Here is a 20,113-nt window from a genome sequence, read left to right on the forward strand (position 1 = left end):
ATCTTTATTAGGGGTGCAAATCAGAAACTCAAGAAAAACTACACGTAGAAATGTGGTCAGGTTTTAAACACTTACAGCTCAGTCTGTTTTGTATCAATTATTAATATTATTTCATCATTTGATAGGAAATATTTCTACGTATTGATTTGAATGTTCACAGCCATGTATTTTGAATTGTATATCATTGAAATGTTGATTAATAGCTGGCAGTGTCCTATTTTGTCTGCAAAAAATCTCCAGCATACCGGATTTCCCTGCCATAGTCGACGGTCTTGAAGGAGTAAGCGATTTATCAAAGAGAGAGCATCGCTTTGATTGGTCAATCGATGCAAAAGCGAAGCTGTTTGAAGCACGCGAATCTATAAATAGAAGCGAAATTAAAGCTAACGTTTCAGTCCTATTCCTAGCATGCTAGAGGTAGGTTGTTGCTAGACAGCAAGACAAAAACGTGCCATAATACGATTTGAAGCTTTAAGGGCTGATGTCAGTTGTTAGCGTAAAACGGTGTCGCTCGCTGTGCGCATTACATTTCTCTTCATGCTCTCTCGTAAATGTGTAAAATGACTCTCGATGTGGCCGGGTGGCCAAGAAAGTTTCGATATTTTCGGTTACAAGTTTGACTACATCACATAAAATCCAATAAAGCTACCGCTTGTTTGGCAGCCTTGATGAGCCGATTTTATTTCTCTCTCATGTTTCGTTACGTTACCAGGTAGAAATGGTGCCGCCATAGAAACGTACTTACCATTACAAAAATAACATTCACTTAATTTTTATCGCGACAACATATATGTTTTTATGCACTAATCGCATCTAAACTAAATTATCTAGACATTGTCAGGATAGATTTTTGATCCATGCTTTTGAAGGCGAGATATTCAATGAACAAGTTGAAAGTTGCCGTTTTCAGCTATGCAACTCTTCCTTCAGAAAAAAGACTTTCCCGACCGCTAAAGTCAAACAATCATTCTGAAATTTTCACAGAATAATCTAAACTAAATTTCTAAGAGATTGTCTGTTGGGTTTTTTTATATTCGTCACCGTTTCTGAGAAAATCAGATTTGAAGCGTGAAAATAGCCCTTTAAAACGCCCTAAAACACACTGGCCTCAGCCCTTAATTGGTATACTCTGATCTTGTGTCATGCAAGCTCGGAATTCCATGTTATGTCGTTTCCCCATGAGAAAAAGACAACTACCTCTGGATAAATTTTTAGTGCTTAAGATTAATTTCTATTTTATATTAGATGAACTCGATTGATAATGAGAAATAGTTTATCGCTTCAACCGAAATCGCAGAATGGTAGAGAAACTTAACGCTAAAAAACTGCTTGCATAAAAAACTTGAACACAAGTTTGGCGAAGAGAAGCTTAATTATCGAAATCGCAAGTATGTACAAAGATATAATTGCATATATTTGGGATAATGGTGTAATTTTGTCGGTCATAAAACAAATGCAAATCAAGACAAATGATGTTCGGTGTTGGTTCGGATTCATTGAACTTTTTGATTGAAGATCATTTAAGAAGATTTTTAAGCAAGTTGAATTTAATTTTATCACACCCTGGGGCATTGTTGTTGCACGATAAGAGGGCAAGAGAAAACTCCGTCATCGTAAAGGGGGAATCGTTTTCAGTGTATCGAGAGGACGCGACGCGATAGGTATTCGATTCCCGAACAAAATCCGGGCAAACTTTCTTGGCGAATTCAAATATCCAGCGATTTGAATATTCTACGGATTCGTTATTAGTGGTTGCATTTCTCATACGACGGGCTGTATTCCACAGAGTGGTCATCGATGTTTCCCTAGATAGGCCATTAACGAACCGACGCCAGTAACCTTTTTTTTTTTGCTTTAATCAGATTTTTCATGGTCTTTTCTAATGATGCATATTTTTCGTAGTCTTCGCGCTTGCCACTGTTCCCGTATTTTTTATACGCGGATGATTTTATTTTATATATTTCCGAGCCCTCTTTATCCCACCATGGGGTTTAAGGTCGCGTAGTGATTGTAGTTTTGGGTACTCGTTTGGTCTGGGCTTGAATCTCGGGGTTGAGGATCAAGTCAGCTAGGGATTTGTATTCTTCTTCTAGCGAATCTGGTTGTTTCGTTTCGAGAGCTTGGGATATCGCGGTCGAGTAGGAATTCCAGTCGATGTTTTTCGTGAGATCATATGTCATATCGACTGATGTGCGGTGTTTGTGCAACAGTGGATATTGAAACCAAAATCGGCAAGTGATCACTACCGTGGGGATCAGGGATTACCTTCCACTAGCAATCTAGCTGTAGTGATGTCGAGCAAAGGGATAAGTCCAGCGCACTAGAGCGGGCTGGCGGTCTTGGATTGCGTGTCATTTCACCCGTATTTAAAATTGTCATATTGAAGTTGTCGCACAGATCATAAATTAACGAAGAACGGTTATCATCATATAGGCAGCCCCACCCCGTACCATGCGAGTTAAAGTCTCCTAAAACTAACCGCGGGGTGGGAAGAAGCTCAATGATGTCTGCCAGTCGTCGATGCCCTATCGAGACTCTGGGAGGTATGTAGATAGAAGCTATACAAAGATCTTTGCCTCTAATTCTGATTTGGCAAGCAACAACTTCAATGCCCGGGATCGAGGGGAGGTTAATTCGATAAAATGAATAGCACTTTTCGATCCCTAAAAGAACCCCTCCATAGGAGTCTCCTCGATCCAGGCGTATAATGTTGAAATTGTGGAAGTCAAACTTTATATTTGAAGTGAGCCATGTTTCACACAATGAAAAATACGTCGCAGTTACTGCAATATAGTGATCATATTCTCGATTTCTGTAGGTATTTCAGCCATCGATAGATACGATCGCTGCAAAGAGGGGCCATTGTTCTGTCAACTGTTTTAAAAATGTTCTTACTGTTGGTAATAAAGCCGTTAGAATACTTTTAAGAGGATCACTTATATTGAAGGCTGTTAATATCCAGTCCACGATATCAGAAAATTTCAGCAACCCAGAATTTGTTTGACTTTCTGGTTGTGATTTGGGGTCACTTGGGTTTTTCAGTGTCCCTGGAAGTGCTGGAAATTCCTGGTTGTAATTCGATTTTCGAAATCCAGGAGGTATTGGCTTCGGCTCTGTTACATTGTTGTTTTGGTTCCGTTTTGATATTTTAGTTTCTAGTATTTTAAGACCTTTGCGAGGAAGCTTAGGAGAGGACATAATTGGTCGTTTCCTGTTTGTTCCTAGCTGAACTGAAGAAGGTCCTTCGTCGGGGTCATTTGAAACATCAGCGTCAGTCGACAAAAAAGCGAATGGGTTGTCAGAAATATGTGGAGTAGCTCGTTTGAGGATTTCCGCGTAAGATCGTTTGGAATGCTCCCTCACGGTTCGCTTGAGCTTTTCCTCGCGTTGCTTATATTTAGAGCACTCAAAAAGAGCATGCGGATTTTCACCACAGTAAATACACTCTTCGATTGACTTCCTGCAGGAGTCATCTCCGTGTCCCTCACCACATTTACCACATCGTGGTTTGTTACAACAGACTTGAGCCGTATGTCCCATCTGTTTGCAGTTTGAGCAGTGCAGTGCATGATTGTATGTACCTTCGGTACATACAATCGAACAGGTAGACGAACCTCTCCCACTACAACGTAATTCGGAAGTGCAGAACCGGCGAAGGTCACACGAAAAGAGTTTGATGGATGATACTTTCCATCTTGTGTCGATTTAGAGTGCAATTGCTTGCACTCCAATATCTTCACTGGTTGAAGGTCGGGATTTTTGAAGCGGCCAATCCCATCCTTCAGCAGATCTTCGACAGTTAAACTTTCTTCGCGGACCACACCGTCGATCTCCACCATCCGAGAAGGTACGTAGACGCGATATTCCCTCGTGAAAATCTCATTGCTAGCAATGTCGTTTGCTTGTTTAAGATCAGTCACGACAACGCGCAGTTTGTTCGGAGATACCTTGTCCATGTGTTTTACTGCCGAGTAGTATTTAGTCAGATCTCGAGCAATATTGAGGACTCTGAGGGGTTTAGCTATGGGCCGGAAGTATACCACCCACGGGCCATCCGATCCGTCATCCTGATAGACCTTCCGACGGATTGGTGGTTTTCCAAGAGGGGGAGCGGGGATATCCATTTCAGATGTATCACTATCAGGATATTCATCCAAACGTTCCTCATCTCTAGGTTTATCATCATCTTCCCCGAGGTTCCCCTCATCGGAAGACAGATTTTCTGTGCAGGAGAAACAAAGTCTCCCACACTATCAAGGAAAATAGAAAAATAGATAGGATAGTGAGAAGTAGGAAAAAAAATTGAAATATAAAATGAAAAAAACTACTTCACCGGTATGGTTTGTTGAGCTGATGGGTGAGTTGGTCCTTTGCTTGGATTATTTCTCTCGCGTGACCTTGATGATCCAGTCACTCACTGCTGGTGCCGATGCTATTGAAGCGACAGGTAGAAATGGTCACAAGCAAGTGTGTACACCACTGTCTGCTGCCGGTGTCTATCACTCGATCAACCACTAGATCTAAGAGAACAAAAAAAAAATGTTTCTTCCAGCCCTTGCTAGGGAAACACCTTCGCACTTGAGGTTTTGGAATCGATACCGTCCCGATACGGAGCGAAAAAACAACAAGTGTATCGCGGACGACTGCTCGGATACGAATGAATTTTTACCTTGTTATATAATATCGAAATTTGCTGCAACCACTTCCCGCGATTATGAGTATTTTCCACCCAAGGTTTCGTTCAATAACAATATTTAGGTAAAGTAGTTTAGAATGTCTGTAAGTAGAGTGACGACTTTTCATCCGTAAAACTGGTACGTTATGCGAAATGTCTCGAAAGCTTTATGTCTCGAGAGGTTCGTCTGATCAGTATGCAGGATCGTACTTTGAGTAGCAGAAGTAGTGAACCAGTCGATATGACTTGATATATTGAGCATCCTTTTTGTTGTGATATTTTTGGGCACAAGTAATGGTCGTTAGTACGATGCGGCCCTTTGTAGCTCATAAATTTCTTTATCTTGTCCCAATCACCAACATTTACCACATTGACGAGCCGGCTGTACATACTGCTTAATTCGGTATAATACCACGATAATTTCAGCTCAAGTTCAAAATCACAGTAAATAATAATTCATCTATTTCCGTTATTTTTAATAAGGCGGGCATCAATTAGTGCAGTGTTAGTGTCATGCATCATGTGGATTTTATTGAAGGCATTTTACATTCTGTTTATATAATGATAAGAGAAAGCTTGAAAACAAAAATTAACATTGAGGTCGAAAAAATAAGGTTTTTTTTTCTTTTGTTGTAATAAAATATTTTCGATTAAAATTAAAGAGAAGTTATAGAAATTACTCACCTTACCAAAAAAAAAATCAAATAAATTCATTCACTACTTTTCGATAAAACACGAGTGGCCCAAGACATCCAACTCTCCCCTATTCTAGTACCGCAGCATAAAACGAACTCGATAGTCCCGCGACAAAAGGGTCTACTTGCAAATGACATTTTCTCTTTGTTGCTTCTTCGTACACGATTTACCGGATTGATTTTATTTTTGACGCCTTACTCTTCGCAAAACTTTCAAGTTAAAACCACAAGTTTTCGACTTATATTGGAAACTTTTAAAAAAAATTTCAGTTATTGCTCCGTAATAATCAAGAGAAAAAAGTTAACACAGAGAGGCTTTCGTTTGCAGTTAGGCCCTTTTGTCGTGGGACTATCGAACTAATTTTTCTCTCATTTCAGATAGAGACTTTCGACTGAATAAAGCAATTGAAAAAAAATCTAGAAATAACTATATCATTTATTTTTTTATAAAATTCGTTTATAACGTACATAACGAAAACCAGTGCGTGTAAACCGTCTTATCTGATAGCTCTAATTATAATATATGTAAGCAAATTACCTATCACCATGTGTTTGTCAAGTATTATATCATGTTCTGTTCTACACTAGAATTGAGCAACTTATAAATTAGACTTCATAAATGGTTTGAGGTACAAATGGAATGATTTGTTTACTGGTTCCTAAAATGCAGTTTGAAAATGTTAGACATTCTCTACTGGGGAATAAAGAATAATTACCTGATTTAAGGGACTCTTTTTAGCTTCTTCGAATAAACGTTCGTACACATTCCCATCGTACGCACCGAGAGCAGATCCAAGCACTACGTCCGGAATATCGAAGGAATCAACGATACCAATTGCATTTGGGCGAATGGCAGACAATGAATCTTCCAACTTTTGCTGTAATCGTGTAATGTCACTGTCCGATATGGTGGTAAACTGAGAAAATATACAGATTAGATTAACCTTGATTTAGAACGATAAAAATTAGATTTACCCTTAAAAGATCACCAACAGCTTTGAGGGATTCGTCATAAGCGTATAATTCGTAAATGTCTCGCAAAACACGTGCCAACTCGGGTGAAATAGAAACACATACTTTCTCTATCATCTCATAACCCGACTGTACCAGGAAAGCTCGACAGTGAGCATCGGCCGTTCGTGCAAGTTCTAACGATGTCAAATTGACTGCTTCTTCTTGAGTGTAGCCAGCTTGTTCTCGCTGTTCGATGTGTTCATTCGCGAGTCGAAGTTTTCTGTGAAAATGCCACAGTAACATTGTTTATATTGTAACTATAAATCTATGACTTACCCTGCAGCAACAGTTTGCAAACATCTTATGATTCCAGGCACCGAGTCGCTCCATGGTTGACGTTTGTTTTTATTGGTGATAAAACTCTTCAGATATTCCACAGTTGGTACTAGCTCCTGGCCCTTCTGGGCTTGGTTCCATACTTTCAGTAAATATCTGTAACGATTTCATGATTATTTCCCAGAAAGTAGAGCCAGCACGATTTCTTTGCGAACAGGCGTAAAACATTTCAGTAGGGGTCTATAAGTTCAAATTTAGTTGGCCATGAGTTCATGTCCAGAAGTAGCCCTTAATAGTAATGATTTGTTTTTTTTTGGCAACGGGTTGGAGTTTTGGCCAATATGGTCAAAGGGAAAAACTAATATCAACATCATTTTATTTAAACGCGCAATTACATATCTGAACGCTGTCTACAAGGTTCTCTACATAATACATTGTCGTTGTGCATCACCAAGCGAAATTGACTGTACCTAATTTAGGTACATGGAATTAGTTTTGAGTAGACCACGCAAACGATGCGATTACAACACCATTTACGGCATTGTTTATTGAAGCAAAACCCAAACCAGTTTCGTCTCTAACTGCTATGGAATACATGTATTTGACAGTATTTGAGTTTGCAACTGGGTTAGTTTTGGCTTGAAGAAAAAACACAAAAAAAAAACAAGTTTGGATCAAAATAGTAACACAAAAACAAAACCTTCGAATTTGATCTATTGTTTGAACAAACTTCGTAGCCGATTCTTAGCGTACCGAATCATTGCACGGCTAGTGATACAATCCTACTGACACCAAAGTTCTACCAAATCAAAGCTTGAACATACGGGAACTGACTTGAAAGCAGCCTATGCATTGGACCGTCAATCCAGGACAAATATAATACACATTACCTCGCAGTTTGTAGTAGAAGTACCGTGTTTTCACCTTCGTACGTGCAGGCAGCTGTTACCATACCATAGGTACCAAAAAGGTTAGCACATGTCATGTACCCATGGCCACCGCAAGCGAGACGACAAATTTCGACTCCTTGTGCCGCATCAGACGAGCAAACTGCTTTCAAACAGCAAGCAATGGCATGTAATTCTGGCAACCTTTCCAGATCACCTTTCTCCAACTCAGAGGTCACTTGATTATACATATCCCATAAGTTATCGGAGGTAAGTTTGAATATAATACTCTTCGCGATAGCTGGAAATAACTTATACTGTTGCGTCACATGGTCAATGATTTGCACTTCTGGCTCACTGACAGGATAAGATAAAGATAGAGAAATATGGTCAACAAAAATTCATTATCTTTTAAATAGTTATTTTTCTTACTCAGGGTTGATAACGCTTTGTCGACGCACACATGAATATCTTGTTGCGATTGTTACTGCTTTCGAAAGGTAATTAGCTACATCCCATACGATTACAACCCGAACAAACATCATTGTTCCATAGGTCAATACTGATGACGGGGGTTTTACGAAAGTTCCATCTTCATGAAGTTGGGCATTCTTCATCAACATATTTGTACGCGGAATACGAACATTCTTGAAACCGAGAAATCCATTATTTACTCCATTCATACCCAGTTTATTTCCAATTTCCCCAATTGTAATGCCAGGTAGAGGCATATGGGTTTCTTCATCGCGTAATTGAACTATAAACGGATGAATTCCATGGCATTGGCCTCTAGAGTATAGTTGAGCTATAACTATACAGTAGTTCGCTGTTTGGCCCACTGTAGAAGGAAGAAAAATTCAGTTTACATGGATTACAAGTTATACTTCATCTTAACGTACATCCACCTGGCCACCATTTATAAGAAGAGAGCGTAGGACTGTTGATTACTATTTCGTTGGTTTTTTCATCGTAAGTAGCAGTTGTCTCTAGACCCCTTATAAATGTACCGTGTCCTAATTCGGTTTGCGCATAGGTGCCGATTATGTTGCAATTCCATGCCCGCCCAATCCATTCTGCTTGCTGTTCAGGTGTTCCGTGTCCCAGTATAGCTGGAAGGAACATTACAAAATGCACCGCCAATGGATTTCCTTCACGGATGATTCCAGACCCCAACATTCCTCCCAGAAGGGCCCTACCATAAAAAAATAAACAAAAATATGTGAAATTATATTTTTTAGATTACATTATTCACATTTACATATAATTATCCACTCCATCCTTTCCTTGCTCTTGAAGTTTTTTCACCTTGCGGAATATTACAGTAGATTTGCGGACCGACTCTTCGTATATTTCCTTATGCGAAGCGAAATGTAGGGGAGTTTTATCGGAAAACTCTGGGTCACTTAAAAAGAAGTTTTCTGTAAAAATTGAAAATAAATGTGTAATAACTTTACTTGGCTCAGTCATAGTTGAACTAATATGAAAACCCTGTTTCAACCCACTCAATGTATTGATGCCTTTCTAATATTGTTTTAATCATACATTTACTTTATGAGGCCTATGTTCCTAAAAGCTAAACAGAGCCGATGTATCATATTAAATTGTGTTAAAACCAGAAATAAACTATTTACTGGATCTTGTTGCAATCCGTTTTCTCGGTGAAGAGATTTTCTCGTTCCTACCCATCATAGGTTGAGGAACCTTTTGTTCCGAAATCGCATCTTCATATATTTTCCAGTCATCGTCGTTGATTTTTGTGTTTCGAAGTCGTTGGCGTAGCTTGATCAACCGTAGTACTGTTCACAGTGCTCGAATCGATGTTAACTGATGTTAGCGAGTTTGTGTTGTTTTATAATGTTTGCAGTTGATGCTTAAGCAGGGGAAGACTGTTCGGTAATTGCAGAATCAAACTTTTTTTTCAAAATCTAAACTCAAGTTATCAAATTTAGGAACTCCGCATGAAACTGTGAGACTTTTCCTTTGAACCTATAAGTTTGTGAAAATCGATTCGGACATCTTGAATAGAGATGGTCGGGTATAGAAATTCTTATACCCGAACCCGACCCGTACCCGAGTGATCAACAAAAAAATTTACCCGTAACCGACCCGTACCCGATCAAAAATTAAAAAAATTACCCGTACCCGACCCGTACCCGATCAATAATTTAAAAAAATTACCCGTACCCGAAAAAAAATAAAAAATTTGACCCGTACCCGACCCGTACCCGATTAAAAATTACCTGTACCCGTACCCGACCCGAATGAGTAGTAAAAATTTTACCAAAATTCAGTATGGAAAAATTAAAGTGTTTTAGATATCGAGCCGTATCAGGCTCTAGTTGGTAAGTAAAATACATTAAAATGATTGTTTACATTTAAAAAGGCTGGTGGGTAATGTCAGAGACATAACTGGATGTCGTGAATACGAAAACAACTGACATGTTCCTTAACACTTCCGAATACCAATTAATTGATCAATTGTATGAATTATGCAAGCATTCCCCTTTTCCACATTTTTCGCAAAAACAAAGGCTTCACTTGATCTAGATTACTGTGAATTTCACACAGCGAAAAGTGCACTAAACTGAGGATATTTCTGTTCGATTTGCGAGCAAGAAACCCTAATAGTTCTAACTTTTAGAGCCATTAGAACGGCTAACTTTTAGAGCCATTAGAACGGCTGATTTTGTGTGATGCTCTCCAGTGTTGCTTTTTCACCAATGCTAATGACTGGCAGCTGTGACGTAATCGCTCTTGTCGGAGGAGAAACGACGCAAAATACATCTGCTCGTAGTGGCGATAGAATCCAAACTAATCCAATTTTTGATGAGAGGCTTGTTTTTACCTGATTTCGGTTGTAGCTTTTTCACTAATGGGCGGTCCTAACGGCTATAAAAATAGCAGCATATAGAATTTTTATTTCGATATTTAATTTCGGATTTGCATTTCATTGAAAGAAACTATCCGGATGCTGTACGGGACTCATTCCTGCCTTTCAGAAGGACCAAATTGTGGAACTCACTACGATATTAAACACTGTTCGGAACATTTTTCTCGAACGATTTGTTGTACAGCAGCAGATATTTTGTTCTCTTCCTCAGAACGCGTTCTGATTGGCTGGTGTTAACATGGGTCAAATGAGACAGGTTTTTCAATAGTGTACTATTGAAATACTTCAATGTTGTTGCTATACACGTTAAAGTTGAAAAATTTCGATTCTATTGGTAGTTAAATTATATAAATCCTTTTACAGATCACTAAGCTATGAGCTTTCAAAATACGAGAAAGGCAAACGCGCCTTATGCATTATCCTCTATGATACTGGTTTATACCAAACATTTCAGAAAAGTTTAATTTTGAATTATTTGAGATTATGTCACACAACTGAAATTTTTATCATAAAATTGTGATCATATTTCCGATGGCATGTAGCAAAAATTATGTTGATTCGTTAGATACAACAAGAGATATTCACGATCAAAAACTTATCACTTTCTCAGAGGGCACCCCATAGTAAAGTAAGTCGTATTCACGACAAAATATAAATACATTGTGAAGCATGAATACAGGGTCCGCCATGTAACTTTTTTTTAAACATGCAATAAAACACAAACGGCTCATTCGATTTCAAAATTTATTTTTTTCATATTAAAGTACAATCCTTCCGATTAATTGTCGAATATAATTTCATTCAAATGGCTGCCTCGGCTGGCCTTGCAGTACGCAGCTTTATTTCAGCTATGGCTGCACGAATGTTGTCCTTCAAGGCTTGAATTGTCTCTGGCTTGTCCACATAACACTTATCGTTGAAAACTCCCCAAAGATAATAGTCTAACGACGTCAAATCACAGCTCCGAGGCGGCCAAACAACATTCGAATTTCGACTGATAATTCGATCTTCGAGGACTGTGCGCAGAAGATCGATCGTAGCGTTGACTGTGTGGCTCGGAACGCCGTCTTGTTGGAACCAAATGGTGTCCAAGTCTTCCTCTTCAAGTAACAGGATCGCTAATCATGGTGCGGTAGCTCTCGCCGTTGACCGTGGCGACGGCTCCTGCTCATTTACGAAGATAAATGGGCCAATGATGCACCAAACCGTCACTCTCTGAGGATGCATCGGCTTCTCCACGATAACGTGCGGGTTTTCCGTCCCCCAGATGCGACAATTTTGCTTATTAACAGACCCGCCGAGATGAAAATGCGCCTCATCCGAGAAGATGATTTTTTTGCACAAATTCCGCAACATTACCATGATTTTCAAAGTAAAACTGCACTATTTTCACACGTTTCTCAAGCGTATACACAACCATTTTCGTTCAGCGGAAGGATACAACTAATTTTCTGTCAAATCAGAAGTGACATTGAGGTTACCAATGTCAAAATAACCACTAGTTCAAAAATAAATGTTAGATGGCGGACCCTGTAGATTTCCAATGTCTTTGGTACTTTATACTCATTTACAAATGTCAACAAAAGGGAGTAATATCTACTCAAATTTATCGAGAAGCATATTTACCCAATATGTCGTAATACCCGTTGTATTCAATTTTGGGTAGGTATGGTTTTTACGAAACAGTGTGACTTTTGATTCGATTCTTTAGCGGCCCTTATACGAGCATTATTTTTGTCATTTTTAATGATGACTAAGTAATGATGTATTTCAAATTTGACAGAAATCTCGTCATTACTGACCATTACACGTTCATTAAAATTATATTATTTTTTATTAATGACACTTTTAATGATCGTGTAAGGTCCGCTTTTAGAGCCACAAGTAAGCGTGCTCATTATCTTCACACACAAATAAAAATTCACATTCAAATCACTTGAAAAATCTCGTAAAATGGTTCCGAATGTCTAATTGAATATTATACGTGACGAAAATGAATGTTATGCGAGCATCCCCTAAAATGAATAGAGTATCATCAGTTCGTTTACGTGTATTGACCAAACATCAAACAATGTACGTGTATTCCCGGTGTGAAAAAATCAATTTTGAAAATGGTGAACAGTGAGTCCTTCAAGTGTAAGTAGTTTGAACATTCGCAGGAATTTTTTTTTGGTTGCAATTTTTTACTACAAAGCAAAATGAATTATGATTTTGATTTAAATTTATCTGTCAACTGTGCCCGTTTTGTAAGCCTCACAAACCCACACCCACGATGTTAACGGTAGCTGGTGGTTTTTACAGCCATTGAACTTCTGTGCCACCTCCGGTGAAACCCTCAACGAGTGAACACGGTGAAAATTTGAGTATTTCGCGAGAAAAGATTTTCACCCGTACTTTTGCGACTCCACGTTGTCACGCATCGAGATTTCCACTTGTAGTTCAATTAACTGGCAGTATAGCCCAACTTGCTGTGCCATCAATCAGTGTCATTTCAAGTGAGGTGACACCACCCAGAAATGGAGAATAAAAAGAACTTCTATGTAGATTTTCTGAAATAAATGTTTTTATGGTAAGAATCTTAATGAATTATATGAAAATTTCGAAAATCTCCATCCAATATTTAATATAAAAGTTTTCTGGTATCTGAATGTGATATGAGTACTACACTACATTTTATATATGAATCAAATAATTTTTACTGGATTGTGCATTAAACAGCTTTAAAATGGCAGTCCATTAAAACCTACGTGAAAAGTAGATTCCGACCGCAACATCTTAGATCTAAGGCAGTGTGTCTTATTAAATATGTTATAAACAAAGTAGGGCGGGAAATATTCACATAACTTTTCACGTAACTATGATTGATCGCTTTTTTTTAATGAAGAAAAGAAATGTTTTTTTCTGGAAATGTCAAAACCCAATGTCAAGTTTATTTTTCGGAAGAACTGTTTTGCAATAAAAAATTCTCGTCAACGTGTAAACATATTTATGTGAAGTACAAATGGTCGGGTAATCGATCAGAAAAAAAAAAATTTACCCGTACCCGACCCGTACCCGAGTGAGCAGTAAATTTTTTTACCCGTACCCGACCCGTACCCGAGCGAGCAGTAAAATTTTTTACCCGTACCCGACCCGTACCCGATTGAAAATAAAAAATTTTACCCGTACCCGACCAAAAACCCGTCGGGTACGGGTACGGGTCGGGTTTCGGGTAAAATACCCGATACCCGACCATCTCTAATCTTGAAGAAGTTTTGCAGTTTTTAATCACCATTTCCAATTCTTCCGAAACCGGATTCAGATGACCGGTATAGCCAAAGTTGGTTTGTTTGCCAGCAACAAATAAATTTGAATTTATTGATGTTCGTTTATTCTTTCGGCCATCCTGGTAATAAAATAGCTATAGTTTTTATCACTTCGTATTCACTTCCCCCACGAAGGCAGTGAGTTCCGTGGTGAAGTTCAGAAGATGCTGCTGTGGCTGACAATCAGCAAGAAGGGGTTGTCAAAGCCGCTCTTCTTTTGCTCCGAACTAGATGTGAGCGGGGAAATTTATAATACGAAATGCCTGCCGGAAATTACGTCGTTCAAGAAATACCATAAGGGTGAAGACGCAATGTTCTGGCCGGATTTAGTGTCGGCCCACTACTCGTAGCGAACGTTGGAGGAGAATATCGCCCAACATCCCCCAGCTGCGTCCTATCGACAATTTCTGCGCCAACCTGGAGCATAAGATCTACTTCATCAATTTTGTCGCGAAAACTGAAGAGGAATAGATCAATAAAACGAAGAAAGAACTCCAAAACATGCCTACACGCATGATTTCGTCCGCCATGACGAATGTTTCGATTAACTGCCGGAAGACTACTCGAAAAGGCGTAGAATTGCTTTTGCAAGTAAGCTTAAATAACTACCTTCCATGAGAAATTTATTGAAAGCAACTACCTGTCTTAACTTTTTTTTATCACTATCCGAAACAAGTCAATTTTTTAATGCATCTTTATTTCCATGTCGTTAAAATCAATGAGAAACATTTCTCATAAAAATATTAGTTCGATTTCAAAACTTTATTCCTATTCGGAAACAAGTTTTTTTTCTTTAGATTATTCAAAAAAATTATGAAAAATGTAACTCGACTGCTAAAGACATCATCGAAGACGTTTCAAACGCACTAGATTTTTTCGTCTTTAAAAGCAAACATGAAGTCAGAACATGTTTTCTAAATTATTTAGGGGTTTGGTACCGTATGGGTCCCGGTTTTTGTGCTAAGTTCACATAACTATTTTCAATTTTTGCCTTTTCATATAGAAATGCTATACAATCACTGTGAAAATCAACTTTTGAACCAAGACAAACTTACATTCAAATGAAAGGTCTTATGGTCCCAATAAAAGTTTGTGAATTTCATTTGGAAACGACTTCCGGTTCCGGAATTACTAGGTGATATGCACCAAAAATGTGAAATTATGACACTTACTTTTCTCGGAGATGGTTGAACCGATCTTCACCATCTTAGGTTCAATTGAAAAGTCTTAAGATGCCATAAGAATATCCTAATTTTCATTCGGATCAAAGCCTTAGTTCTGAAGGTAGGGTGCTTAGTGTAAAAATGTAAATTTCAAGAGTATTTTTTTCATAAGCTAACTCTTTATATTGGCTAGTGAATTTCTCTAGTTTGAAGACCATGAGAGTCTGTTACCAAACATACATGATTTGCTGAATTTTATACAAGTCCGACTAACAGTACATTTTTTCCAAAATTCCAATCGTCATAGAGAACCGTAAAAAATGTAGGACATATTAGTGTATGATTGAATAAACCAAATGTCACTATTAGAGGTGGGCAATTCGTTCGCGAACGGTTCAGAAGAACTAGTTCTTTTGAAAGAATGAATGAGCAGTAATTCTTTGTTCGAGAACGGTAGTTCCTCAGTTCAAAGTTGTGGGACCTTTTTTTTGCTCGCTTAACCTTTTTTCGAGAACGGTAGTTCTGTAATGAGAAAGGTGCATCACAAAAACTCAGTTCTAATTTGTGGGACCTTTTTTTTGCTTGCCTAACCTAACAACACTAAGTTCTCGTTTAGTCTTGGAACAAACAAACCAACTATGAAAAGAACGAACGAACGGCTCTGGTGAACTAGTTCTTTCAATAGAACATTGCAACACTGAACGGTTCTTTGAAATGAACTATTTTGCCCATCTCTAGTCACTATACCGATATCCAGCTTTTGGTTCCGGAAGTACCGACAATAGTAATCAAATATGATGAAATGGAGCTCACTTCACTTTCTCACATATGATTGAATAGATTTTAACTAACTTAAATTCAAATGTAGTATATCAATGTAGTAGTATTATGCAACAGAAATTTTGATAACTATTTTCTAATTAAGCCGAAGATTAAACACGAAGAAATAGAAACAAAATATGTCCTTTTTGCACAAACCAACAACACCCCTAAATGTATTTTCTAAACTTTTTGAAATTATAGTATTTCGGGGAATTTCTTCTGTAATATATAGAAGAAAATGAAATTGAGAAAGACATCATTACACCACTAGGAAAATTATAACGGTGTTTTACGTTACGTTCGGAGCGTTAGCAATTTATGTTGAATCGCTGACACCACCTAACGGTTCAATATAAACCTCTGAGCAGATGTAAAGTTAAGGCTTTTTGCAAAACACTTATTGCACCGAACTACCATGTTTTTACAAATTTACCGAAAGAAACGAAACTATATGCCGGTATTCTAGTCATTACCAAATAGTACCGGTGATGTCCATTTTTTTTTTCGTTTCTCCTTCTAAATATGTTCTAAACTTTTTTTCAATTTATTCGGCAGTTTTATATTGTTTATTATTGTAAAATTAACAGACACATTGTAGTCCTAATAATAATTTATAATACTAAGTAAAAATTTTGCACGCGACAGCTCTCGTCGTACTTGCCTTCCGATATGCAACGATAATTACGACAAATTCATTTCAGTGTCTCATAAAAAGTCAATCTATGAAACTTAACTTTCATTACATATTTAACTTAAGTCTCATTTGGTGTTTTCTTTCTTTCGTGGAAATTTATGTAGGAAGGCATTGACGAAAACTGTGGAGCAGAATTTTATATTCACAACATTTGACATTAATTTTGTACACTATACAATGGTATGTCGAATGCTACGAATGGTTACTAAAAACCTTACGTCATCTAAAATATATTTTTCGATTAATATGAAAACGTTATTCATTCAGTTTATTTAAAAAAAAAATTTTGTAAACTTTATCGTAGATACCAAAGTTTTAAATTCCTGTATATGTATATTGTGCCACCATAACTTTAATTGTTTATATAAGGTTTTACACTGTAATCTATATTATCACTTACCTCGAAAATGCTTTTCTTTAAGTTTGGCCTCTCCACCAATCCACCATAGCGTGAATTCATCAGGATTGAAGGTGCACTTTTTACGTTCATTCTGCAAATCTTTATTCACCTTTTGGCTGGGCATGACTATAATCTTTCCACTTTTCGTATATATTTGCTAATGTATATTTTTCTGTTCGTCCAAATAATGTTCTAAACTTTATTACACGTAGAATTTTACTGTGCTGAAATTAAAGATGAAAGAAGCACCCCTTCAATATGACTTATTCTTTTTTTGAAACACACGACCCGACTAAATACGCGAGAGCCTTTTCCATCGCTTAAACCGACAGATTAATTTTCAACTGATAATGAGTTCACGGTTGGCCTTTGGACTATAATTTTTCGTCACCATAGACTACGTGCTAACAGTCTAGAAGCAACTGTTTAAGTGTATAGCTTCACATTGATGTGATTCCTATAAACAGTATACTCTACGCTACATGTGCATTCGTAAATTTTATACTGTTCATTTGATAAGTCTTTGAGCAAACTAAAAGGTTTAAAAAACAAATTTTGTTATATTAATACGCAATGACTTGCACCCATTTAGGCTGAGTGTCAAAAGAAATAGTAAGTTAACTAACAAGTAGCTCACTGGTGATAAGTTCAAGCAAAAGGGGAAAAAGGCATGAATAGAACAATTTTATTATTTTTTTTCTAAACATACCTTAGACGAACAACAGAGAAACAGCTATTGAATTGAAAATGCAGATTTCTACTTAATATGCTGCACAAAAATGGATCGCAAAATAAAAATCACTTCTCTCTCAGCCAGTCTTAACGAATGACAAGTCCAAAAAAATCACTTCTAAATCTGTTTGTTTTTGTGCACGATGGAATAAGACTGCTTGACTGCGGGAGTGAACAGAGCTGCCAAAAATTCAATCTTTACAATATCTATCTCCCATCAGGGTTGCCACATATACAGATTAATCTGTATTTTACAGATATTTCAGATAAATTTGTTACCAAGATTCTGTATATACAGATTACAGATTTTTGGCTAGAAATACATATTTCTACAGATTTTTGATCGCGTGGATTAAAAATTAAATAATGACCGAGTTGAAATATATTTAATCATGGTACTGTTGTTTCTCGAAGTAAAACCATTATCCTGATTTTGTATTAATTCTTAAAAGAGGATAAAACTTACACTTACATCCTATCTGCTAATAAGGATTTTGATCTTTGCTCACTTCATCTTTCAACTACTGTAGCGTAGCGTGAACACACGCTTTTTTCTTACAATCGACATCGGCAAAACGAAGGTGCCTAGGTGCCTATTACAGCAAAGGCTGTAGTATAGGCAAATACAAATTATAATACCCCTAGGTCTCATACAAACCGTATAATTTTTTGGTTCACAAAATGACCTAGTTCTATTTGGTTGTACTTCAGCAAATATATTATATATCAATATGGATCACTTTAACGAATTCAATACAAATCGAAAAGGACATCACAGTAACACCATCTCGTGACGCTCAAGGCTATTAGCACAGACTAACAGACAGGACACTCAAATTAGATTCTTCAATCATTTTAACGGTCATTTCGAATATTCCTTTATTTGGGACAGTACTCACATGTGTCATGATGGCGCCACGTTGCCCTATCAAAAACATCCTGTCTGTCATCTATACTGTGTTTTTTTTTTTTTTTCATTTACCAACAGAGTTGCCATTCATGCAGAATTACCTGTAATGTATTGATTTGTATACGTCCATGCGAATTTCATGCAGGATACAAATTTAATACATATTGCCAAAACTATATACAGAATTATGCCTACTTCTCATCCTCCAACGCAATACAAAATCGAACCCGTTTTGTTACAATATTTACTTGCTTCTGGTCTGCCGCCACTTAATTTCGGGTGAAAACTACCAACACAATAAAAAATAGTCTAGATGAACAACGTTGAGTCAAATAAATGGTTACCTTCCAACATCGCGAAAAAGTTAAATATATTATCAATAGAGTTACTATAATCAGAGTGGCGACAGCTGTTCGTTTGGAATGACAGCTACCAGTTCCAAACGAGCAAACGGCCTGTCAATTCAATGTAAAGCTAATGGAATGTTTTTAATTGTTGCCAGCATTACGGATGAGATGTCGTCACTCTGGTTACAGGCACTCTAATTATCAACGTAATCAAAAAATTTATTGTGACGATTCATTTTCAAAAATTTTGATGAAATCAGGCATCCCTGCAAGCAGCTGATCGGTGTTGACAAACGAGGGGAAACCAACTAGTAAAACAACTTTTACGTAACACAAGGGGTGTACCGATAGTAAATAGTTCGCGCAGTACAATATAGGTGGAACTAGTGCATCTCGAAAAATTATTTTTATAAGAATTTACTCATACTGTCATGTCTGTTAGTCTGTGCTATTAGTTCAGTCAAATTTAATAGTCTGCGTTTATCGTGCACCCAGAAGTGAAATGTCACAACTAATTGAGCATGATGCCCAAATAGAGGTGTGAACATTTTCATGTGTTTTTCTGACGAAAGTAAATATTGCCTATAAATAATGTAGAATTACGTTCTTTAAGACCTATCGTCTTAATCACCAATGAAAATGAAAATTTTCGGAGGATGTTTCACTTTCTTCAATTTCATTTGTAATAAATGTTCATAGTGGCAGCATTGTGTAATTAAAATCAGCCGTTCTTCTTTCTAGTGAATTAATGTGTAAGCAAAAAAGATTTGTTAACTGTAAACTTACTATGATTTCGACCTGTTTGTCTCACGGATAAACAGTAAATTAAAGACATAGAGCAATACCAGTAGTGCCAACAGCATTACAAACAATAATATACCGTAGTATTACATATCTGCTGTTCAATGATATGCTCTGAACAAACTGGACTGGAATCGGGAATCATTATCACAGTAAACCTGAATACAAATGGATTAAATTTTCAAATCAAGAAATTGCAATACTTAATTCGGAAATGTTGGTAAAATTCTGGAATTAGCATTAAGATTAATTCGTTTAGTTCTGCGTTTACATTTCACACTCATTTATATAACTAGGGAATATTTATATAACAATGTGTTCTCTTCCGAGTTAGTATCAGATTGCAATTCTAAACCGTATTTACAGCTTATTTTTTCGTGCAGTGTATATCGAGAAATATTCCATATATTTGGGTTTGTTTGATTCAGTGTACTGAAACCATGGCTGTCATATGTGCATTAAAAAATTTGTAGTGTATTAGTAACCTTTTTTACCACCGCAC

The 20,113-nt window shown here is 37.2% G+C and overlaps 1 protein-coding gene across 1 annotated transcript; it reads right to left on the bottom strand.

The window, feature by feature from the left end:
* Nucleotides 1-5,788: 5,788 nt before the first annotated feature.
* LOC131436226 (probable peroxisomal acyl-coenzyme A oxidase 1) lies at nt 5,789-17,705 on the bottom strand. Its single transcript, XM_058604845.1, has 10 exons — nt 17,531-17,705; nt 16,822-17,045; nt 8,806-8,965; nt 8,447-8,739; nt 7,980-8,385; nt 7,551-7,904; nt 6,661-6,816; nt 6,346-6,604; nt 6,087-6,287; nt 5,789-6,029 (listed from the first exon to the last, which is right to left on the bottom strand). The coding sequence occupies exons 2-10, from the start codon at nt 16,943-16,945 to the stop codon at nt 5,970-5,972; spliced, it is 2,013 nt and encodes a 670-aa protein (XP_058460828.1). The 5' UTR covers nt 16,946-17,045; nt 17,531-17,705; the 3' UTR covers nt 5,789-5,969.
* Nucleotides 17,706-20,113: the final 2,408 nt, after the last annotated feature.

This window comes from Malaya genurostris, chromosome 3, assembly GCF_030247185.1.
Source record: "Malaya genurostris strain Urasoe2022 chromosome 3, Malgen_1.1, whole genome shotgun sequence".
Lineage (NCBI taxonomy): Eukaryota > Metazoa > Arthropoda > Insecta > Diptera > Culicidae > Malaya > Malaya genurostris.

Bases quoted from the DNA above. Each gene is read 5' to 3' on its own strand.
- LOC131436226 (XM_058604845.1), bottom strand. From the start codon at position 16,945: ATGCCCAGCCAAAAGGTGAATAAAGATTTGCAGAATGAACGTAAAAAG. The intron at 8,740-8,805 runs GTAAATGTGAAT...TTTTTATGGTAG, and splicing joins GATGGAGTGGATAATTATAT to GGCCCTTCTGGGAGGAATGT. The intron at 6,288-6,345 runs GTAAATCTAATT...ATATTTTCTCAG, and splicing joins CTGTTGGTGATCTTTTAAGG to TTTACCACCATATCGGACAG.